The sequence below is a fragment of the Pan paniscus genome, chromosome 4 (genome assembly GCF_029289425.2).
Source record: "Pan paniscus chromosome 4, NHGRI_mPanPan1-v2.0_pri, whole genome shotgun sequence".
Classification (NCBI taxonomy): domain Eukaryota; kingdom Metazoa; phylum Chordata; class Mammalia; order Primates; family Hominidae; genus Pan; species Pan paniscus.
This window is the reverse complement of record NC_073253.2, coordinates 141,398,057-141,422,993: the sequence shown is the minus strand read 5'-3', so window position 1 is coordinate 141,422,993 and position 24,937 is coordinate 141,398,057. Positions and strand designations below refer to the sequence as shown.

The 24,937-nt window shown below is 38.2% G+C and overlaps 1 protein-coding gene across 3 annotated transcripts in view; it reads left to right on the top strand.

The window, feature by feature from the left end:
- Positions 1 to 24,937, top strand: part of LARS1 (leucyl-tRNA synthetase 1) — a 68,711-nt gene that overhangs the window by 12,486 nt on the left and 31,288 nt on the right. For all 3 annotated transcript variants that reach the window (XM_003829083.5, XM_055112747.2, XM_055112746.2), the window contains exons 5-15: positions 1,860 to 1,997; positions 5,654 to 5,815; positions 9,621 to 9,733; positions 10,637 to 10,700; positions 12,316 to 12,383; positions 12,483 to 12,708; positions 16,146 to 16,233; positions 16,312 to 16,388; positions 16,896 to 16,949; positions 18,121 to 18,261; positions 20,445 to 20,522. In XM_003829083.5, the coding sequence (XP_003829131.1) occupies positions 1,860 to 1,997; positions 5,654 to 5,815; positions 9,621 to 9,733; positions 10,637 to 10,700; positions 12,316 to 12,383; positions 12,483 to 12,708; positions 16,146 to 16,233; positions 16,312 to 16,388; positions 16,896 to 16,949; positions 18,121 to 18,261; positions 20,445 to 20,522 (1,209 nt within the window). The remainder of the gene's footprint in view (positions 1 to 1,859; positions 1,998 to 5,653; positions 5,816 to 9,620; positions 9,734 to 10,636; positions 10,701 to 12,315; positions 12,384 to 12,482; positions 12,709 to 16,145; positions 16,234 to 16,311; positions 16,389 to 16,895; positions 16,950 to 18,120; positions 18,262 to 20,444; positions 20,523 to 24,937) is intronic.

Below are 24,937 nucleotides of genomic sequence, written 5' to 3'. Positions count from 1 at the left end.
TCACTATCTTTTAGTTGTTTTTCGTGATATTGATGTTTTTGAAGTCTAAGCTAGTTATTTTGTAGAATGTCCTATGATATGAGTTTTCTGATTGTTTTTTCATGATTAGGGTTGGGCTAAATATTTTGACAAGAATACTTCATTGTTGAGGTATTAACTTACCATTGTATCACCTCAAAAGCATATAAAATGGTAATTTGTCCCATTTAGTGAAATTAAGTTAATCCTGCCAGGTTTCCTCATTCTAAAGGTGACTTTTCCTCCTATAAAATTAAAAAGTAAGGCCAGACATGGTGGCTCACGCCTGTAATCCCAGCACTTTGGGAGGCCAAGGCAGGAGGATCACATGAGGTCAGGAGTTCAAAACCAGCCTGGCCAACGTGGTGAAACCCCATCTCTACTGAAAATACAAAAATTAGCCGGGCGTGGTGGCAGGCGCCTGTAATTCCAGCTACTTCGGAGGCTATGTCAGGAGAATCGCTTGAACCCGGAAAGTAGAGGTTGCAGTGAGCTGAAACTGCGCCATTGCACTCCAGCCTGGGCAACAAGAGTAAAATTCCATCTCAAAAAAAAAAAAAAGAAAGAAATTAAAAAGTAATCTATAGGATAACACTTTGAGAGCCTCTGAATATCGTGTTACTCAATAACCCTGGTTTTATCATCCTTTAATCATCCTTGCCTGTTTTTATTATTCTATTAGTGGTTGAAAATCTTCTGAATAGAAGAGCCTTTTCCATTTAAAAAATTTTTACTTCTGTATTTCTTATTTTTCTCATAACTTTAACAGTGTTTACTTGGTGTCATCTTTGTTTTTGACAGTGGACTCATTGTGGTATAATTGATAAGAGCTAGAGTGGAAAGTCCAAGGTTAAGTCTGTAACTTTGCTAGCAGTATGACCTTCGGTAAATCACTTCATCTCTGTTTGTTTTCTGACTTAAAGCCTATCCTATCTACTTGGTAGGCTTGTGATGATAACTAATAGAGTATATGTGACAGTAATCTATCTTTCTTTCTTTCTTGCTGGTGGGATTTTATTTTTGTTTTTATTTATTTTTTATTATTATACTTTAAGTTCTGGGGTACATGTGCACAATGTGCAGCTTTGTTACATGTGTATACATGTGCCATATTGGTGTGCTGCACCCATTAACTCGTCATTTACATTAGGTATATCTCCTAATGCTATCCCTCCCCCCTCCTGACAGTAATCTTTAAATTGAGAAACAATGTTATTAATGTTATCCAAAATGATAACACATTATGTTTCCTACATCTTTATATATCTAATATATATGGTATATAGTATACTATATTGAATATTCTGAGTGTTGAATAAATGCTTTTGAGTAAATTAGGTAAAATACTACTTTATAAATTAGTGAATTTTGAGGTACATGATTTATACCTTTTTTTAATTTAATTTTATTTTTTTGAGACATGGGACTCATTCTTGCTTTGTTGCCCAGGCTAGAGTGCAGTGATGGGATCTCGGCTCACTGCACCCTCTGCCTCTTGGTTTTAAGCGATCCTGTCACCTCAACCTCCCAAGTAGCTGGGATTACAGGCGTGTGCTACCACACCCAGCTAATTTTTATATTTAATGGAGACATCATGTTGGCCAGGCTGGTCTCGAACTCCTGACAAGTGATCTGCCTGCCTCAGCCTCCCAAGGTGCTGGGATTATAGGCGTGAGCCACTGCTCCCAGCCTCCGTTTCAGTTTTCTGTAGTGGAGCCACATATGTATCAATATATTGCAAAAAATTTCAGAGTCAATTTTAGTTGGCAATAAAAACAGTAAAAAACTGAAATTGTGTCTACCTTGATTTTGAACTTCATTATCTCTAATATTCGTTGTAGGCATGTGCTGATAAGTTGAAAAGAGAAATAGAGCTGTATGGTTGCCCCCCTGATTTTCCAGATGAAGAAGAGGAAGAGGAAGAAACCAGTGTTAAAACAGAAGATATAATAATTAAGGATAAAGCTAAAGGAAAAAAGGTTTGATAGTGGTTGATATTTATGTTGGTTGAAGTTTTTTATTTTTCTGATTTATATGTGCATTCCCAGTACTAGCACAGTGCCCAACACATAAAATGTACTAGATCATTTTTTTAAAGTATCAAAGCAAAAAATTATCTTTCTGGCCAGGCACGGTGGCTCAAGCCTGTAATCCCAGCACTTTGGGAGGCCGAGGCAGGCAGATCATGATGTCAGGAGATCGAGACCATCCTGGCTAACATGGTGAAACCCCATCTCTACTAAAAATACAAAAATTAGCCAGGCGTAAGCCAGTCGTAGGCCAGGCGCGGTGGCTCAAGCCTGTAATCCCAGCACTTGGGGAGGCCGAGGTGGGCGGATCATGAGGTCAGGAGATCGAGACCATCCTGGCTAACATGGTGAAACCCCGTCTCTACTAAAAATACAAAAAAATTAGCCGGGCGTGGTGGCTCACGCCTGTAATCCCAGCACTTGGGGAGGCCGAGGCGGGCGGATCACGAGGTCAGGAGATCGAGACCATCCTGGCTAACACAGTGAAACCCCATCTCTACAAAAAATTAGCCGGGTGTGGTGGCGGGCGCCTGTAGTCCCAGCTACTCGGGAGGCTGAGGCAGCAGAATGGCGTGAACCCTGGAGGTGGAGCTTGCAGCGAGCCCAGATCACGCCACTGCACTCCAGCCTGGGCAAGAGTGAGACTCTGTCTCAAAAAAAAAAAAAAAAATTATCTTTCTGACTTTCCTATTTCCTTTTTCCTCTTTTTTGAAGTAATTTTAGATTTACAGAAGAACTGCAAGATAGTATATAGATGTTAAATCTTATATAACTATGATACTATTTTTCAAATTAAGGAATTAACATTAGTACAGTAGTGTTTACTAAACTACAGACTTTTTGGATTTTACCAGTTTTTTCACTAATGTCCTTTTCTCTTCCAATGTCCAATCCAGGATCCCACATTGCAGTTAGTTGTCATGTGTCCTTACTATGTTTCCTTAATCTTTTTTGTCTTTCGTTTTCTTCTATGACCTTTATACTTTTAACGAATACGGGTCAGATAATTATAGATTATGCCTCAGTTTGAGTTTGTTTGATGCTTTCTCATCGTTAGATTGAGGTTATTGATTTGGAGGAAGATTATTAGGTAATTTGTCGTTCTCAAGCATTAGGGAGTATATGATACTGATATGTCTTATTATTGGTGATGTTAACATTGATCATTTGGTTAAGATGGCATCTGCCAGGTTTTTCTCCTGTAAAGATTTCATTTTTTTTTATAATTAATATATATTTTGGGAGAGATCTTTTGAGGCCATGGAAATAATACTGTGTTTCTTTTTAAATATTTGCTCATTAATTTTAGCATTCATCAGTGGATCTTGCCTACAACAATTATTACTCTAGTCTTCTAATCATGATTTTCCATTTTCCTCATTCTTTTTACATTTATTATCTATAATTCTTCTGAAAAGAAGAGCTGTCCTTTCTCCCCCACTTACTTAATCTGTCCTTTCTATGTCATATGGATTCATGGATATTCACTTTATTCTTCAGGTTATAAGCCAATACCATTGAGCTTTTTGTTTTTTAAGAGATGGAGTCTCACTATGTTGCTGGTCTTCAGCTCTGGGGCTCAAGCTGTCTTCTCACCTCAGTCTCCTGAGTAGCTGGAACTATAGGCTTATACCTCTGTGTGTGGCTATTGGGTTGTTTTTGTGTGTGTGTGTGTGGTTGTTAACAACACCGTAATTTGTTGTCAAATTGTTCTTTTTTATTAGAATAAAGCTAGAATAAATAAATTGTTCTAGCTTTGGCCACTGGGAGTTTTTTCAGCTTGGCTCCTGTGTCCATTAGACATTCCCTCATCTTCCTTTGTTCAAAGCACTTGCTTTCTTTATGGTGTCACAAGCTGTTCCAGGCTTGTATTTTCCGTGATTCAACCAAGGAATCAACCACTTCTCCAAGGTTTCTTTTATTGAAGAATGGTGTTCAGAAACTAAGGTCTGAATGCTGGGTGTGCTCATTGCCTGGGGGTATCACTGCTTCTAGGCACTCTCAGTGGAAAGAGCAAGGAAATATATTTATGTCTGCTAAGCCATGCATACACATCTGTTTTTATTTCTTTATGTATTTGAATGTTTATTAAAAAACAAGTAAGTTCATATTGATACCCCTGGCTCCATTTTAGCACCATGGGTGTCATTCTAGCATTTTCCCTTGGCTTATTTGTGACTTCTTACTACAACAGTGAGAAACTTGGCTCTCATTACCTATAGTATATTTATTTATTTGTTCCATCCTAGACTACTAGTAAAGTAGTTTCAGAATTGCCAACCTATACCCCTGGGAGAAACAATTTTACTGACAAAAGTACAGTGTTTGTGTGTAATTCTTTCTGTCTTTACAATCTAATCACACTGTTTTCCAAAACTGCCTAGATCAGCTCCTTTCTTCCCTCCCCCTTGAGTGTGGTTATATCATATATTTGTAATGCAGTTAGACAGATTTGTCACAGTCTGCATTCCTCAGGTTCCTTCAGCATCGTGGTTGAATTTTTTAAAAATTTACATACCATAAAATTTACTTTTTTTGTTGTTTTTTTCAAGACATAGTCTTGCTCTGTCACCCAGGCTGGAGTACAGTGGTGGAGTCTTGGCTCACTGCAACCTCTGCCTCCTGGGTTCAAGCAATTCTCATGTTTTAGTCTCCCAAATAGCTGGGATTACAGGTGTGTGCCACCACGCCCAGCTAATTTTTGTATTATTGTTATTATTTTTATTGTTGTTGTTGTTGTTTGAGATGGAGTCTCTCTCTGTCGCCTGGGCTTTGAAGTACAGTGGCACAGTCTCAGCTCACTGCAACCTCCGCCTCCCGGTTCAAGTGATTCTCCTGCCTCAGCCTCCAGGGTAGCTGGGATTACGGGCGCTCGCCACCATGCCCGGCTAATTTTCGTATTTTTAGTAGAGACGGGGTTTCACCACATTGGCCAGGCTGGTCTCGAAGTCCTGACCTCGTGATCCGCCTGCCTCGGCCTCCCAAAGTGCTGGGATTACAGGTGTGAGCTACTATGCCAGGCCCAAAATTTCCTCTTTGTGATGTATAATTCTGTGAGTTTGAAAATGCCTGGAGTCATGTTTCTACCAGCACAGTATCATATAGAGCAATTCTGTCATCCTCAAAATTTTCTTATGCTGCCTCATTATAGTGTTACAGTTTAACCAAATTTCCTACCTTCAACTTCTGGTATTTGGTTGTCTCTTGGATATTCATAATTTTTGGAAAAGGAGGAAAGTCTTATGAGTAGCCTCTTTTTAGGTAAATAAGGTAAATGTGGTATTAGGATAAAAGAAACAGAAGGTTTGGTATTGAGATCTTATCTTCATGATGGGTAGTTCTTTATGTTGCCATCCATTTAGTTATTATTGGTGCCAGTGTCTTGGCGGATATCTTGGCTATATAGTTTGACAGACTAAATTAGTACTATTTAGTACAGACTAGTACTTTTAGTACAGACTAATAGTACAACTAATTCCTGCAGTGTTCTGATGTATCAGCATTATTTTAGAATGTAAAAAAATTACATTCATTAATATCTTGGGTCATTTTCCTGGAGCGTTGGTTATTCTTTGATCGAGTTTATTTTTCTCCATTATTTTCAGAGTAAAGCGGCTGCTAAAGCTGGATCTTCTAAATACCAGTGGGGCATTATGAAATCCCTTGGTCTGTCTGATGAAGAGATAGTAAAATTTTCTGAAGCAGAACATTGGCTTGATTATTTCCCGCCACTGGCTATTCAGGATTTAAAAAGAATGGGTTTGAAGGTATGTCTATAAAGGAAATATGAGGAAAGCATTTACAAGTATGTGCTTTTTTAATTGTACTTTGCTTTATTGTGCTTTCCAGACATGGATTTTTTTTACAATTGAAGATTTGTGGCAACCCTGCGTTGAGCAAGTCTAGTGGCACCATTTTTCCAACAGCATTTGCTTACTTCATGTCACATTTTGGCAATTATTTTAATATTTCAAACTTTATTATTATCTGTTATGGTGATCTATATTCACTGATCTTTGATGTTATTATTCTAATTGTTTTGGGTTGCCACACACTGTACCCATATAAGGTGGCAAACTTAATTGGTAAATGTTTGTGTTCTGACTGCTCCACTGACTGGCTTGTTTCCCTCTTTCTCTCCTTGGTTTTCCCTGTTTTCTAATAAACAACAATCTTGAAGCCAGTTATTAACCTTATAATGGCCTCTAAGTGTTCATGTGAAAGGGAGAGTCACATGTCTCTTATTTTAAGTAAAAAGCTAGAAATGATTAAGCTTAGTGAGGAAGGCATGTTGAAAGGCAAGATAGGCTAAATGCTAGGCCTGTTGTGCCAAACAGTCAGCCAAGTTATGAATGCAAAGAAAAGTTCTTTTTTTTGTTTGTTTTTTGAGATGGAGTCTCGCTCTGTCACCCAGGCTGGAGTGCAGTGGTGTGATCTCGGCTCACGGCAACCTCCGCCTCCCAGGTTCAAGCTATTCTTCTGCCTCAGCCTCCTGAGTAGCTGGGATTACAGGCGTCTGGTTGCCTGGCTAAGTTTTGTATTTTTAGTAGAGACGAGGTTTCACTATGTTGGCCAGGCTGTTCTTGAACTCCTGACCTCAGGTGATCTGCCCATCTCAGCCTCCCAAAGTGCTGGGATTATAGGCATAAGCCACTGTACCTGGCCCAAAGAAAAGTTCTTGAAGGAGATGAAAGGTGCTTCTCCAGTAAACACATGAATGATAAGAAAATGAAGTGACCTTATTGTAGATATGGAGAAAGTTTGGTCCATATAGAAGATCAAACCAGCCACATTTCCTTCAGCCAAACCCTAATCCAGAGGAAGGCCCTAACTCTTCAATTCTGTAAAGGCTGGGGGAGGTGAGGAAGATGCAGAAGAGAAGTTGGAGGCTAGCAGAGGTTAATTCTTAAAGTTTAAGGAAAGAAGCCATTTCCATAATAGAAAAGTGCAAGTTGTAGCCTGGGTGTGGTGGCTCATGCCTGCAATCCCAGCATTTTGGGAGGCCAAGGTGGGTGGATCACCTGAGGCCAGGAGTTCGAGACCAGCCTGGCCACCTGGGGAAACCCTGTCTCTATTAAAAATACAAAAATTAGCTGGGTATGGTGGCGGGCTCCTATAATCCCAGCTACTTGGGAAGCTGAAGGAGGAGAATTGCTTGAACCCAGGAGGTTGCAGTGAGCTGAGGCTGCGCCATTGCAACCCAGCCTGGGCAACAAGAGCGAGACTCTGCTGCAAGGTGAAGCAGCAAATGCTGATGTAGAAGCTGCAGCAAGTTATTTAGGGGATCTAGCTAAGATCATTGATGAAAGTGGCTACGCTAAACAACAGATTTTCTATGTAGACAAAACAGCTTTCCTCTAGTGATTAAGATGCTGTAAGACTTCCATAGCTAGAGACAAGTCAGTGTCTGGCTTAAACGATGGGCTGATTCTTGTTAGAGGCTAATGTGTCTACTGACTTTAAGTTGAAACCAGTGCTCATTTACCAATTGGAAAATTTTAAGGCCTTTAAGAATGGTGCCAAATCTACTCTATGCTCTGTAAATGGAAAAATAAAGCCTGGGTGACAGCACATCTGTTTAAAGCATAGTTTGGTGAATGTTTTAAGCCCACTCTTGAGACCTACTGCTCAGGAAAAAAAAAATTTCTTTCAAAATATTACTGTTCATTGACAATGCACCCAATCACTCAAAAGCTCTGATGGAGATATACAAGGAGATGAATGTTTTTAAGCCTGCGAACACAACATTCATTCTGCAGTCCATGAATCAAGGAGTCATTCGACTTGTAGGTCTTCTTATTTAAGAGATACATTTTATAAGGCTATAACAGTCATAGATGGTAATTCCTCTGATGGATCTGGGCAAAGTAAATAGAAAACCTTCTGGAAAGGATTCATTGTTCTAGACGCCATTAAGAACATTCATGATTCATGGGAAGAGGTCAAAATATCAACATTAACAGGAGTTTGGAAGAAGCTGATTTTAACTCTTATGGATGACGTTGAGAGGTTCAAGACTTCAGGGGAGGAGGTTAATGCAGATGTGGTAGAAATTGCAAGAGAACTAGAATTACAAGTGGAGCTTGAAGATAAGCCTGAATTGCTATAATCTCATGAGAAAACTTGAATGGATGAGGATTTGCTTCTTATGGATGAGCAAAAAAAGTAGTTTCTTGAGATGGAGTCTTCTTCTGGTAAAGGTGCAGTGAACATTGTTGAAATGACAAAGATTTTGAATATCACATAAACTTTAGTTGATAAAGCAGTAGCAGGTTTTGAGAGGATTCACTCCAAATTTTTTTTTTTTTGAGATGGAGTTTTGCTCTTTTTGCCCAGGCTGGAGTGCAATGGCATGATCTCGGCTCACTGCAACCTCTGCCTCCCGGGTTCAAGTGATTCTCCTGCCTCAGCCTCCCGAGTAGCTGGGATTACAGGCATGCGCCACTACACCTGGCTAATTTTGTATTTTGTATTTTTTGTTTGTTTGTTTGTTTTAGTAGAGACGGGGTTTCTCCATGTTGGTCAGGCTGGTCTCGAACTCCCGACCTCAGGTGATCCGCCTGCCTTGGCCTCCCAAAGTGCTGGAATTACAGGCATGAGCCACCATGCCCGGCCCATTCCCAGTTTTGAAAGTTCTATTATGAGTAAAATGCTATCAGACAGTATCACATGCTACAGAGAAATCTTTGTGAAAGGAAGAGTCAATGGATGTGGCAAACTTCATTGTTGTCTAAGAAATTGCCATAGCCATCACAACCTTCAGTAGCCACTTCTCTGATCAGTCAGCAGCCGTCATCGAGGCAAGACTCTCCACCAGCACAAAGATTACAACTCAACTGAAGGCTCAGATGATTATTAGCATTTTATAGCAATGATGTATTTTAAAATTAAGGTATATACATTGTCTTTTTAAATATAACTTTATTGCACACTTAACATAATTCAATATAGTATAAACATAACTTATATATGCCTTGGGAAATCAAAAAATTTGTGTGACTTGTTTTGTTGTGGTGGTTTAGAACCAAACCCACAATATCTCCCAGATATGTCTGTATATTTGTGTGATTATATGAGATTTGGACCAACTCCTAATTTTAGAATAATATATTTCCCCTGTATGCCACTAAAGAATTAGTACTGTTATTGTTAGACTAGAACCTAACATTGCCTGTGGGTCTCATAACAATGAATACTTCACTATTTGTTGAATTAGAATGTATATTGACATACTAACAATTAGTAGAAAGGAGCTTTATTCAAAGAATATGAAGAAGCCCAAGTTTAACTTGAATATTTAGGAATACATAAAGGTAGGATTAAATGTTTCTTCTTAATTTATTATAGCTTCTATATGTTTGTTAATATGTATATGTATATGCTTAAAAATATACTTTAAGTAAATTAAAGTAATAATTGTGATATACTTTTAATAGTGGAACTTGGAAAATTATTTTTAATAGTTGATCTGATTCTAAGTTAGAAGAGTAAATAATTGATTCATAGGAATTCTTATTCAAACAAAATTTGTGTATTTCTCAGTAGTTGCCTTTTAAAATTTTCCTTTTATAGGTAGACTGGCGTCGTTCCTTCATCACCACTGATGTTAATCCTTACTATGATTCATTTGTCAGATGGCAATTTTTAACATTAAGAGAAAGAAACAAAATTAAATTTGGGAAGCGGTAAGTTTGTTATACTTGAGCATAATAAAGCAAAAATCAGTTGGGCACGGAGGCTCATGCCTGTAATCCCAGTGCTTTGGGAAACTGAGGTGAGGGGATTGCTTGAGGCCAGGAGTTTGAGACCAGCCTGGGCAACATAGCAAGACCACATCTCTTTATATAAAAAAAAAAATTAGCCAGGCATGGTGGCATGCACCTGTAGTCCTAGCTACTTGAGAGGATGGGGCAGGAGGATTGCTTACATGAATAAATAAATACCTTGTAGCCTACCTTTTCCCATTACCTTTCTGTTTTTAAAATACGTTGTTTCTATTCTTTTGTATCCTTTGTTTTCCTTTTTTCCTTACCAGTGTCTTAATTTCTCTGAGCTGCTTAGTGTTTATGACAGATATAACCAGGGAGAATGGGAGGGTGGGCTTTTATTATCTTACTAAAGATTATGTTCAGTATTCCCTGCCAAGCAGAAAAAGTAATCATTTGATTTGTGTTTTATTTTATACTTTGTTCTACAAATTAAGATTCTTCCTTGATTATGTAGATTAATCAAGGAAGATAACTTAAGAAATGAAAATAAGTTATCTTCCTTGATTAATCTACATAATCAACTTCCTGATAGTTTCATTTGTTAAGTCAATTTATGTTTTATAATCTTTTGTTCAATACCACAGAGCCAAGATCAGTGTGTATTTTTCAGTGGTATTACCTTTGACGAAGGTAGAAAGCTTTCATTAAATAAGTAGGTTGACAGTGGAACTACCATAAGAGTACACATAATAGATACAGATATCTACTCAGAAATTCTAGTTGCAAGACATGTAAGAAATTAGGTGCAACACAGGCAAATATGGTAGGATAAAACGTGAATATTATAATAATGTTTGTCACTTTTTGTTTATTTTTTAGGTATACCATTTATTCTCCAAAAGATGGACAGCCTTGCATGGATCATGATAGACAAACTGGAGAGGTGATTATTTGTGAGACAGAGTAGCTATTATAATAATCCTTAATATGACCATAGAGTTTAAGAAATAGAAACCTAAAAATAACTTCTTTGTAGTGCTGAGGGATGTAGTCCTGATACTCTGGTGGATATGAAGAGGAGATAGAATATTAATACAGGTACCTGTATCTTGTGTAGTACCTCGCTATCCTAAGAGTCATCTGAGGACAGCTGCATCAGTTTGTTACAGGAAAGCACATTGTTTAGCCTCACCCCAAAATTGCTGAATCAAAAGTTCTGGGGGTGGGGCCCAGGAATATCTTTTTTTTTTTTTTTTTCAGTTGGAGTCTTGCTCTTTAGCCCAGACCGGACTGCAGTGGCGCTATCTTGGCTCACTGCAAGCTCCACCTCCTGGGTTCACGCCATTCTCCTGCCTCAGCCTCCCGAGTAGCTGGGACTACAGGTGCCCGCCACCACACCCGGCTAATTTTTTGTATTTTTAATAGAGATGGGGTTTCACCGTGTTAGCCAGGATGGTCTCGATCTCCTGACCTCGTGATCTGCCCGCCTTGGCCTCCCAAAGTGCTGAGATTACAGGCGTGAGCCACCGTGCCCGGCCTCCAGGAATATCTTTTTACGAGCTCTCAATGTGATGTATATGCATGCTAATGTTGTGAAGCACCATCTGGAAAATAAACAGCTCTAAAAAGAAAGCATGGGGAGAGGTAATAAGATATGTGACTAAGATTTGATGTACACAGATTCCAGTTATATTTGCTTTGATCATGTGCCTTCTTGCTTATTTCCAAAGTACTTCTAGCCATGCCTAGAAGTTCATTCTAATTCCTGTAGAACACATTATTAACATTATTCTCTGAAATACTTGAATAAATCAAGAGTAAGTGATTTGGCTAAATCCATGGCACAGTAAAAATCAATGACAATGCCAGCATCTGAACTTATGATTCCCTATGATTGCATCATTCTTTATTACCATCTTTGAACATATTTTCAAAATCAGCCTTCAATTTTGATGTAACTTATCTAAGTGAGAGTTGATCAAAATTTTAAAAGATTTGAGAGACTTAAGACCCAGTAAAGTTTTAATATAGCCAATGGCAGCAATATCCTAGATTTCAGTAATCCTTTGTAGATTTTTCAAAGCATTTTTCATCTGTTATCTTGTGTGTTCCTCAGGACAGTCCTATCTGAGACACGACATCCTTATTTTACCAATAAGGAAAGAAAGGCTTAGAGAGATTATGACTACCTTGGGTCTAACCATTAGTAAGGGAGCAAACTAAGTTTAGGAAGCACATTATCTTTGACCTCTGGTCTAGTGTCTTCCTTTGATGACTACTATGTTGGGACATGCCATGGGATGGAATTAGGGTTGATTGTGTCTTCTCACCTTCATTTTGGCAAACACTATTTTGGGCGATTACTCCAAATCTCTCCTAACATACTAGACTTCTGTGTGGGTATAGTTAGCACACCACTGGCAATCTCTTCTCTGCAAAAAAAAATTAATAATGCGAGAACCCATTTTAGGGACTTGAATCAGATCTCTCACATAGATTAGTAGGTTTAAGGCAAGTCTTTTTTTTCCTTCAAATTTTTGTATCGTTTATTTGCTTAGGGTGTTGGACCTCAGGAATATACTTTACTCAAATTGAAGGTGCTTGAGCCATATCCATCTAAATTAAGGTAGGTTTGCCAGAGTAATTGCTTTATCATTTCTGAACCATCAGATAGTTGTTACAGAGTTGACATGTTTTTACATCAATATTTGTTTTTTTTTCTCAGTGGCCTGAAAGGTAAAAATATTTTCTTGGTGGCTGCTACTCTCAGACCTGAGACCATGTTTGGGCAGACAAATTGTTGGGTTCGTCCTGATATGAAGTACATTGGATTTGAGACGGTGAATGGTGATATATTCATCTGTACCCAAAAAGCAGCCAGGAATATGTCATACCAGGGCTTTACCAAAGACAATGGCGTGGTGCCTGTTGTTAAGGAATTAATGGGGGAGGTAAGTTGGATAGCAGATTTTTTATTTTAATGCGTAAATTTCAAGGAAAATTTCAACAATGAATATTGAGAAAAGAGCGTTACAACCTTAAAAAATGAGGTGTACATGCAGTAAACTGTGTAAGTCTTGTGTGTTTTGGTGCGTTTTCATATGTATATACACTTATGTAAGCACCACCTAAATCAAGATATAGAACAGTTTTAGCACTCCAGAAGGCTCTCTCATGTCCATATCATTAGTACTCACCTCTCTCCTCCAAAGGTAACCACTGCTCTGACTTCACCAAAGATTAGTTGTTGTTCTTGAACTTTACATAATGGAATTGTGTAGTCTGACTGTTTTGTGTCTAGCTTCTTTTGCTTAACATTATGTTTGTGAGATTCATACATGTTGTAGGAGTAGTTCTTTTTTTATTGTTGTGTAATATTCATTGTATGACTGTATCATTAAGATAGCATATTTTATTTTTAGGTTTCAACTCGGCAAATATCTGGTTGAAAAATATAGGCAGTCCTCCCCAAGAGAGTTAATAGCTGCATTAGTCATTATATTATTTTAAAAATACTATTACCTGAATTCCTGGTAATACTAAATTTGGAATTGTAGCTGCCTTTTTTTTTTCATGTGAAGAAAGTCTTGGTTGATATTAATTAAATATGGATGGTTACACAGCTCATCTACTTTATTTTATTTTTATTTTTTTTTGTAGACAGTTCTGCTCTTGTTGCCCAGGCTGGTGTTCAGTGGCGCGATCTCAGCTCACTGCACCTCTGCCTCCTGAGTTCAAACGATTCTCCTGCCTCAGCCTCCTGAGTAGCTGGGATTACAGGTGCGGGCCACCATGCCCAGCTAATTTTTTGTATTTTTAGTAGAGACAGGGTTTCATCATGTTGGCCAGGCTGGTCTTGAACTCCTGAACTCGGGTGATCCACCCACCTCGGCCTCCCAAAGTGCAGGGATTACAGGCATAAGCCACTGTACCCAGCCTTATCTACTGTATTATCAATATTTCTGAATGTGTTTAATTCCATTTAGTGAATGCTGATCTTTGGTATCTTAAATAATTTTTTAAAAAGAAAAATATGAGTAGAGTACCATCTCAATTCTTTTAAATTGAACTATTTTATTCCTTATTTAATACTTTTTATTTGATTGCAGTATATTTACAAGTCCCAAAATTCAAAAAACGCAAAAAGATACAAAAGTTCCCCATTCTAGAGGTAGTTAGTAATATCTGTGTCTTGTGTATCCTGGTAATATTTCATGTATACACAAGCGAATACGCACATACTCTTTGTCCCTCTGTTTTTACACAAATGGCAATATACTTTATATGCATTGTACCACATCTTGCTTTTTAATTTGTATCTTGGCAATCATTTTGTCAGTACATAAACAGCTTCTTTATTCTTATTTTTTATAGCTACATAGTATTTCATTGTTTGGTTGTACCACAATTTACTTAACCATTCTCTATTAATGGATATTTGAATTGTTTCCTGCCTTTTTCTGTTAAAAGCAGCACTGCCACATCTCTTTAGTTCCTAATGTTGGAATTTTGTCTGAGAAGTTCTTGGGAACAGTATTAGGGACATACATGTTTTCCTATTCTTAATGCAACTTTTCTCCCTGTTAATTTGAGCAAATTCTGGCGTGAGGGACATGGATGTTATAAATTGCAAAATAGTTTCAACCTTTAAAATGGTTATAATATTTAGCTGTCATCCATATGACTGCAAATTCTATAAAGGCAGGTTATATGTACATATATGAATAAAGAGGGGTGGGTGGGAATTATGTGGAAAGGAAAAGTGTGTTCCTTAGCTAGAGCAAGCAGCTGCAAACTCTTTGTTGCCATCTGAGAATTTGGGTCTAAAATTGCTTAATCTTTTGGATTTTTTCAAGTGAAATTAGAACTATCCTTTTACTTTGTCTTCATAACTACTATTTTAAATAGATAGGTAGTACCCATTCTTGTTCCTGTAACATATTTTGTTAAATCATTTTCTCTATCATTGAAAGCTTTAGTTGTTTCCAGGCTTTCCTAGTATAATTAACTCAGCATTGGGTAGAGTTGTTTAAGGAAAAATAATTAGTTGTTGTTGAGTCTGAGTTACATGAACATTTTGTGGCTTTTGCTGTGGATTCCTATATTTTCTTCAAGGAGTACAATGTCACAAACAATGTATTAGTGTACTCATGTCATCATAATATTGACAGATTTAGTTATTATAATTATTAAAAATTATTTTTCCGGGACGGGCACGGTGGCTCATGCCTGTAATGCCAGCACTTTGGGAGGCAGAGGTGCGTGGATCACCTGGGGTCAGGAGTTCAAGACCAGCCTGGCCAACATGGTGAAACCCTGTCTCTACTAAAAATACAGAAATTAGCCAGGCGTGGTGGTGCATGCCTGTAATCCCAGCTACATGGGAGGCTGAGGCAGGAATCGCTGGAATCTGGGAGGCGGAGGTTGCAGTGAGCCGAGATCGTGCCATTGCACTCCAGCTTGAGTAACAAGAGCAGAACTCCATCTCAAAAAAAAAATAAAAATAAAAAAATTATTTTTCCTCTAGGAGGTATAAAAGAATGTGTTTTGTTTTACTTCATATGTATTTTATTTATATTCTTTTCTTTATTTTTTGAGATGGGGTCTCCCTCTGTCATCCAGGCTGGAGTGCAGTGGCACGATCTTGGCTCACTACAACCCCCACCTCCCGGGTTCAAGCAATTCTCCCGCCTCAGCCTTCCAAATAGCTGGGACTACAGGCGCATGCCACCACGCCTGGCTAATTTTCCGTATTTTAGTAGAGACGGGGTTTCACCATGTTGCCCAGGCTGGTCGCGAACTCCTAAGCTCAGGCAATCTGCCTGCCTCAGCATCCCAAAGTGCTGGGTTTACAGGCGTTAGCCACCGCGTTCAGCCTATATTCATTTTTTAATTGACAGAAATTGTATTTATGGTACGCAGTATGTTTTGAAATATATATACATTGTGAAATGGCTAAATTGAGGTAATTAACAAATTCATACCTTACGTACTTACCATTTTCTGTGGTGAGAAGAGTTAAAATTTAAATCAGGTACAGTGGTATGCACCTGTAGAGCCAGCTACTTGGGAGGCTGGGACCTCAGGAGGCTTGCCTGAGCCCAGGAGTTTGAGCCTGTAGAATGCTATGATAGCACCTGTGAATAGCCACTACACTCTAGCCTTGGCAACATAGCAAGGCTCTGTCTCTTAAAAAAATCTACACAGCAGTTTTCAAGTATAAAATGCATTGTTATTTCCTATAGTCACCATATTGTACAAAATAGCTCTTGAATTTATTTCCATATATTTTTGATTACTAGCTTCTCAGGGCTTAAAATATTAACATAGTTTTAATTCTAATGGTCACAATGAATTCACCTTTTATATTGATTTTTTTCTTATGCAGGAAATTCTTGGTGCATCACTTTCTGCACCTTTAACATCATACAAGGTGATCTATGTTCTCCCAATGCTAACTATTAAGGAGGATAAAGGTAAAGAGTTTATTTCTAGAAATATTTTGATAATCACGTTTTGGTTCTAGTTATTAATTCCACACTTTGTTTTATAAGGCACTGGTGTGGTTACAAGTGTTCCTTCCGACTCCCCTGATGATATTGCTGCCCTCAGAGACTTGAAGAAAAAGCAAGTAAGTATCTGAGTTTCATGTTTGTATTTCGTCCTCACCATCTCATTGCTTAGGTACTGCTGAACTACGCTGTGGGACTAGGCTAAAAAGCTATGCATTTATCTTTAAACTGCTATCTCTAACTTGTTTCTTGATGTTAATATATTTTCTGTGGTTTGAATTTTAAATATGTTTCACAGAATTTTGAAAAAGCTTTCTGATATTCACATTTTCATTGAAATCTGGCATATGAACCTCAATTTAAGTGATATGTGTATGTCTATGTACATTTTTGCTTTTGGCTGTATGGTTTCATTTAGGCTATTCACTATAACTTTAGCTATTAAATTTTTGAAGGTTACAGATCCCTTTTGAGATATTTGGCAAAGTTAGAAAATTGCTCTCTATGGAGAGGAGAACAAATAGAAACTTTGAAGAAACTTTTAAGAAACTTTGGAGGTTGCTTCTCTCAATGATTCTACCAGTAAAGTGTTGATCATTAGTGTTAACTTGCAAATTTTTCTGTAGGCCTTACGAGCAAAGTATGGAATTAGAGATGACATGGTCTTGCCATTTGAGCCGGTGAGTACATAGATAATTCAGAATATTCACATCCATGTCTTTATCAGAGAAAAAGAAGAGCTAACATGTTTTCCTTATAACAAAATTAATTGGTGGAGTATGAAAAAGAGAGTTTGCTTAAGGATTTACTCACTTTAATTTGATACCTGCTATGGTAGATAAGAGCAAAAGGAAAGCTAACAAGCATTTTCTTACCACCTGGCACCTGCAGTTCTGGAACAAATAGCTTTTTAGCATCACCAATTTTATAGTAGCTTGCTTTGCTAGTGTGATCAATTTCCTGGCTTCTAAAGATAAAATTTTGCCCTTTTCATGAATGTTTATATGTAACCATAATAACTTTAACAAAGTCCTGTACAACTCTGTTTTATGTTTCTTGTATTTTCATGTTAGTATCTATAGAAGAAAAACTTTTAAATTACTAGCAAATGATTTTCATTTCATGAAAGATCCAGAGGAATTAATATAAACCAAAAGCACAACCATCCATGAATCTAGTTGTTTACATCAGCAGTCCCCAGCCTTTTTGGCACCAGGGACTGGTTTTGTGGAAGACAGTTTTTCCATGGACCAGCAGGGTGTGGTAGGGGAATGGTTTTGGCATGAAACTATGCCACCTTAGATCATCAGGCATTAGATTCTCATAAGGAGCAAGCAACCTAGATCCCTCCATGCACAGTTCACAATAGGGTTCGTGCTTCTATGAGAATCTAATGCCACCCATGATCTGACAGGAGGTGAAGCTCAGGGGGTGATGCTCGCCCGTTCCTCACCTCCTGCTGTGCAGCCTGGTTCCTAATGCCATGGACTGGTACCGGTCCACATCCTTGGGGTTGGGAACCCCTGGTTTACATCATTTTGCTAGTTTCAGTATGAATTACTTAGGTAATTATATGCCAGTGGAGGATAGAGTGTTGGGAAAGGTGTGTGTGGTGGGGGAAGGGCATTGGGGGTGTTGGTACACAGAGTATGGGTGGTTCCTGTGGAGAGTAGAAGGACAAATTTACATCTGGAAGTTAGTCACTCTGTGATTACTTAATGTGTGGCAGTGTCGTAATGACATATACAATCTGAAATGACTTAATTGGACATTAGAGGCAAAAGGACTTGTGCCCTACAGAGCTGTGTGTCCAGTCAGTGTGAACACGTTCCTGATTGCTGTTTGCTGCAGGTGCCAGTCATTGAAATCCCAGGTTTTGGAAATCTTTCTGCTGTAACCATTTGTGATGAGTTGAAAATTCAGAGCCAGAATGACCGGGAAAAACTTGCAGAAGCAAAGGAGAAGATATATCTAAAAGGATTTTATGAGGGTGTAAGTAAGAATTTTTTTTAGTTTTTATTTGATTTACTCCATGCTCTGTGATTTTCTTAATTAGAAAAAATGTAGAAAAATTTAACATAATTTCAGCTATACATTGATTTGAGAGCTTAATATGAGAATGTATTCTATTTCCAAATTTCTAATTTTTGTTTTTATCATGTCCTTTGCCTAAAAGCATTTTCAGAAATTGTCTTTTTCGTGCCCTCTAGGAATCTCTATGGAGTGAATTTCTTGACAAGATATTTCAAATTAGTTCATATTATTATGCAGTAAACTTGAAAGATTTATTGAATGGAGAATACCTGGTCCCTTCTTTTGCTCTTTTAGTTAAGGAGTTCATATTTTAGATAAGCAGTTTTATTCAGTCCATTAATTTATTTATTAATGTCTACTAAATGCCAGGTGAGTTCAACAAACATGTTCTGAACCATTCTTTTCTCCTAATTGTGCATATGTTAATGTGGTTTATATTTCCATGGAAAGAAGGCTAGGCTAGAGAACATAAAAATCCAAACAAGTTATTAGGTGCTTCAGAGTCAAATGAAGATTTTTAAGGACATCAACAAGAATGTTTTTTAGTTTAGCTTTCCTACATTTTTCTGGATAACCAAGAATTGGTTACATTTCTTTTTTTTGAAGTGACACATATTTTGAATGATGATAAAAGCAACACTTATGTAGCACTTATATATTAATTTACTTAATTCTGAAAATAACCCCATTCTGAAGTAGGCACTCTTATCTCCAATTTACAGATGAGGAAATGGAGGCACAAATTGATTATTAACTGATTTACTTGAGATTAGCCAGATAGTTAGCCAGTGGGAACTGGAATTCAAACTAGGTAGCCTGGCTCTGGGATTTGCATTTGTGTGTGTGTGTGTGTGTGTGTGTCTGTGTGTCTGTGTGTCTGTGTGTCTGTCTATGTCTTTCTGACGGAGTCTTGCTCTGTCTCCCAGGCTGGAGTGCAGTGGCGCAATCTCAGCTCACTGCAGCCTCCAACTTCCGGGTTCAAGCGATTCTCCTGCCTCAGACTCCTGAGTAGCTGGGACTACAGGCACGTGCCACCATGACCGGCTAATTTTTGTATTTTTAGTAGACACGAGGATTTCACCATATTAGTCAGACTGGTCTCGAACTCCTGACCCCAAGTGATCTGCCCACCTTGGCCTCCCAAAGTGCTGGGAGTATAGGCTTGAACCACTGCACCTGGCCAGATTTGTGTTCTTTTTTTTTTTTTTTTTTGAGACGGAGTCTTGCTGTGTCACCCAGGCTGGAGTGGAGTGGCTCAATCTTGGCTCACTGCGACTTCTGCTTCCTGGGCTCAAGCAGTTCTCCTGCCTCAGCCTCCTGAGTAGCTGGGATTACAGGCCCCGGCCATCACACCCAGCTAATTCAGATTTGTGTTCTTAATCACTGCACTCATTAAATATAACTTTATAATGCTGGATTAAATAGATATTGAAGTATTTTGGTATGTTAGAGGTTTAGAATGTCAAAAGAGAATGCATGTCTTTTCTACCTAAGATAGAAACAATTTGAGAGAAATATAAGAGTCATGTAGATGAAAATAAGAGTCATGTAGGTGAAAATATCTGCTTTATTACCAGAGAAAGCTGGAAGGTGATTGAGGCTTAATTGATGGCAACAATGGATAAGCTAATACTTTGCCCTAGAATGTTATTGGCCTACTGAAAAAAAGATAGAGATGAAAGAGTAGGCCTCCTTCTAAGAGCAAGCTTTATCACATGGCCAGGCAAAGAATACTCACCTGCAGCAGGTGGGGTTAGAAAGAGGAGCCTAATTAGATGAAGCCAAATGTACTTAGTTCCTTCAGAAACCACCAGGAATGAGGTGAGTGAGTGTAATTGAAGTCTGTCCATGTGGAAACTTAAGAAGTGGAAGTGAGTATTCCTTCCTAATCATGCTCACACTAGGTATCTTCGTGATACCTAGTGAGATGTGGGTATCACTGACAGAACGATAAGTGTGTTATAAATATTAGTTATCCATGCTATACCAAAATGAAAAATTATCGTTGTAAATATGATAAATTTCATACTAAAAATATTTCGGTGGGCAGAAGCAAATTTAGTTAGGGAAAATTAGGAAAGAAACTCAAGGCAGATTCTAACTGTTTTATATGTGGTTTTTCTCCCCTCTCATCCTTTTAGATCATGTTGGTGGATGGATTTAAAGGACAGAAGGTTCAAGATGTAAAGAAGACTATTCAGAAAAAGATGATTGACGCTGTATGTGATAGGCTATGCTCTGAAGGCTGTTTTAGAAGAGCTGTTAATAGACTTGACAGTGTTATTAGTAGTGAGTTCTACAGTAGAACCTGGAGCTATAATAAAAATATCATACAGTTTTGCGGCAGAAAATAGACCTATTTAGCAATTCATTTAACTTGAACATCCCATCTATAATGTTGATAAAGGTAGTGTTCTAAAGTCGATGTGTGCATAGCATGTGTAGAGAACTTTGATGATATTTCTGGCAGTGGCCATTTTAGATACTGGTAGTTACAATCCTTTCTTTCTGTGGTGTTTCTGTCATCCTCCTCTCATCCCTCCATTTTTGTTATAACTCTCTTCTATTTAGCTGAGTTAACCCTTTACATTTTTATTTTTGACAACTTTGTATACCCATAATACTATGAGAGACAATGGTCTGTTAGGCTTGTTGAAATAAAAAAGCAGCAATTTCCTCATCACTTTTCCATAATTTAAATTTCTCTTCCTTGGAGGGGGTAACATGTAATCGTTTTAGTATTGATCTCCAGCTCTTTTTTTTTTGAGACGGAGTTTCGCTCTTGTTACACAGACTGGAATGCAATGGCGCGATCTCAGCTCACTGCAACCTCCACCTCCTGGGTTCAAGTGATTCTCCTGCCTCAGCCTCCTGAGTAGCTGGAATTACAGGCATGAGCCACCATGCCTGGCTAATTTTGTATTTTTAGTAGAGATGGGGTTTCTCCATGTTGGTCAGGCTGGTCTCGAACTCCCGACCTCAGGTGATCCACTCGCCTTGGCCTCCCAAAGTGCTGGGATTACAGGAATGAGCCACCATGCCCGGCTGATCTCCATCTCTTACAGATCTCTGATCTAAATGCTTGTAATGTGATTTTTTTTTTCAGGGTTAGGTATCAGCCACTAACCTCCTACTCTTGGAAGGAGTAGGAGGAAGATCAAAGTTACACTCTTTCCCCTACTTTTTGTTTTCTCTAACGTCCCACATTTATTGGTATATACTACTCCATACCCTGTCTTCTCCGTACACTGTAGTTATAACAAATGTTAGATCAATAGTTATTATTTACATTTTTGAGACATGGCTTATCCATAATGTAGTAGACAATAATTTTTCATCCTCAGCTTTTGGTTTTCCCTGGGATTAATAGTTAGGTTTATTTTTAAAAAATTCTTAATTAAAATACACTCGTCAGTACTCCATTTCTCAACTCTTTTCCAACTGTCTATTTCTTTTCTTACTCAGTTCAAACACATCAGTGTGCTTTCAGTTCCATCTCAGAGAAAGCTCTTCCAGAGCTTTCTGGCTTTAGTCTGAACTGGTTGCTTACTGTCCTGATGCACAAATCTTGGATGTTCCTCCACTATTACTAAGAATACCCTTTGCTCCTCTTGAGCTGGATCTCCTGTTTCCTTAATCCCATGTCTATGTCCTTATATTCTTTCTCATTTTGGTGAAACTCTGCCTCTGATAGCTTTTCTGAGAAAGGGTACCTGGAAGGTAAATTGTTGTGACTTTTCATGTCTGAAATATGTCTTCTATCTTTATATTGGATTGCCTGAGTATAGATTCTGGATTGGAAATAATTTTCCCTTAAAAACCTGAAGGTATTACCTCATCATCTTTTGGTTCATTGATGCTATTAAGAAGTTGAAAACTCTTCTGGTAGTGACTGATGTTTTTGTAACTAACTTGTTTCCCCTGATTTTGGAGGCGTATATAATCTTTTTTTCTCCCAGTATCCTGAAATTTCATGATTTGCCTTCGGTGTAGGTCAATTTTCATTCATTCTACTGGGTGCTTGGTGGGCTCCTTCAGTCTGGAAACTTGTGTACTTCAATTTGGGGAACATTTCTTGACTTTTTTCTTGATTATTTTATTTTTTTCTTATTCTCTATTTTCACTTTTTGAATTCCTATCATTCAGATATTGAACCTCTTAGATCCTGGCAGTCCTGTTGGTCCTCTTTGTGGGATAGTCCCTCATCATTTTCTTCCTTAGCTTTTCTTTACTATGTGCTTTTATTTACTATTTGTGTGTGTGTATGAATACAAATTTATAAGAACTTATTTTTAAAGAATCGTATGGAAAATTTCAAATGTATAAAAAAGTAGAGAGTAGAATGATAAATTCCTGTAATACCTATCACCCGGATTCAATAATTACTAATTTTGGGCCAGTTCAATAATTGATTCTTGTTTTCTGATTGGTGTTTTTTTTTTTTTAAAGAGACAGGGGTCTTGCCATATTGCCCAGGCTGATCTGGCTTTGGGCTCAAGTGATTGTCCCACTTCAGCTTCTTGAGTGGCTAGGACTACAGGCATGTGCCTCCATGCCTGGCTGATTTGTTGTAGGATGCTGTTCTTGTTTCATAGATGGGACATCTTAATCTTATTTCTCTGAGGAAGACCGTTGATATGTAATATATTTGGGTGTAAAAAGAAATGTTTTTGCATATGGGTAGGACTTGTCTCTAGGCTTCACTGGGGGAGATCTAGAAAGGGCCATTTGGGCCTTGGTGACTCCCGGTTGTTAAGTTTTTTTAGTATTTGCTTTTGTGTTTGTTAGATTTCCCTACAGAAGATTCTGCCAATCTCTAGCTCAAAAGGTCTAAGTGGCCAGGCACAGTGAGTGGCTCATACCTGTAATCCCAGTACTTTGGGAGGCTGAGACCGGTGGATCACTTGAGGTCAAGTTTGAGACCAGCCTGGCCAACATAGTGAAATCCTGTCTCTACTGAAAACACAAAAATTAGCCGGGCATGGTAGTGTCTGCCTCTAATTCCAGCTATTCGGGAGGCTGAGGCATGAGAATCGCTTGAACCTGGGAGGCAGAGGTTGCGGTGAGTCGAGACGGCGCCACCACACTCCAGTCTGGGCGACAGAGCACTGTCTCATAACAAACAAAAAAGTCTAAGCAACTGAGCATTTTGGAAGTTGGATGGGAGAAGATAGCTAGGAATGTGTACCAACATCTAGTATGCTGACTTTCACTTAATTCCCCTATTTTTACTATGATAATTGTAACTTTGTCTCTAGTTCAGAGACTTTCTTTTACCTTTTCCAGAGAATTAGCCTTTTTTTTTTTTTTGTGCTGGCATAGGTAGGGGCAGTATATGGGGTTCTAACCTCTATTTTATTTTATTTTATCTTTTATTATCTTATGTTATTTTTTTTACCACCTCCCAGATACCCACTTCTTTAAATGACTTTAGTTGGTGATCTTCTTTTCAGTCTCACCTTATCTCTCTCTCTCCTCTTTCTTTTTTTTTTTTCGGAGTTTTGCTCTTGTTGCCCAGGCTGCTGGAGTGCAATGGCACGATCTCAGCTCACCGCAACCTCTGCCTCCTGGCTCAAGCGATTCTCCTGCCTCAGCCTCCCAAGTAGCTGGGCATTACAGGTGTGCGCCACCATGCCCAGCTAATTTTGTATTTTTAGTAGAGACGGGGTTTCTCCATGTTGGACAGGCTGGTCTCGAACTCTTGGCCTCCCAAAGTGTTGGGTTTACAGGCGTGAGCCACCACACCCAGCCCTTATCTCTATTTCTAGAGCTATTTAATGCCACCAATTTCTGAGTCTCTTTCTATTTAATGCCACCAATTTCTGAGGTACTAGAGTGCAGAGTAGATTGCTTTTCAGCTTTTTCTATTAGGATTCAGATAGCTTTTTAATTGCTGCTAATATATTTGTCATTCATGTTGCTTTTTTGTTTGCAAAATTCAGTTAATATTTTTTCTTCTCATTCATTTTGACTTTGTAGGTTCCTGCCATTTGTAAAACCCTCTGTTGTCTTTTTATTGGAATTTTGAGAGGGAGTTAAATGTCTGTTTTTAATCTACCATCTTTAAACCAAAATTCCAGCTATTTAATTTCAGCATGAAGAATTGCATTAAAAACAGAGCAGTGAATCATTTTATGAATAATAATGCTGGATTTTATTTTTAAAAATTATCCTAGCCTAAAATGTTTAGGATCATCATAGCATTAAGAGAGATTTATATTTGGTAAGAAATCAAAAACATCGTCAATTTTCATGCTTAAAGTATTTAGGATCATAATAGCATTAAGAAAGATTTATATTTGGTAAAAAATCAAAAACATGGTCAGTTTTCTAGTGGAAATTTTTCATGGCACCATAAATCTTTAGTAACAAGATTTTCTATGTTTAGTCTTTGTATATCTTTTTTTTTTTAAGCAGTAGTTTATAAGAAGGATAAAAAGCTGCCATAGGGCTGTGCACAGTGGCTCACGGCTGTAATCCAAACACTTTGGGAGGCTGAGGTGGAATACTTGAGCCCAGGGGTTCGAGACCAGCCTGGGCAACATAGTGAGACCCTATTTCTATAAAAAAATTAAAAAATTAACTGGGTGGGTTGACATGTGCCTGTAGTCCCAGCTACTCAGGAGGCTGCAGT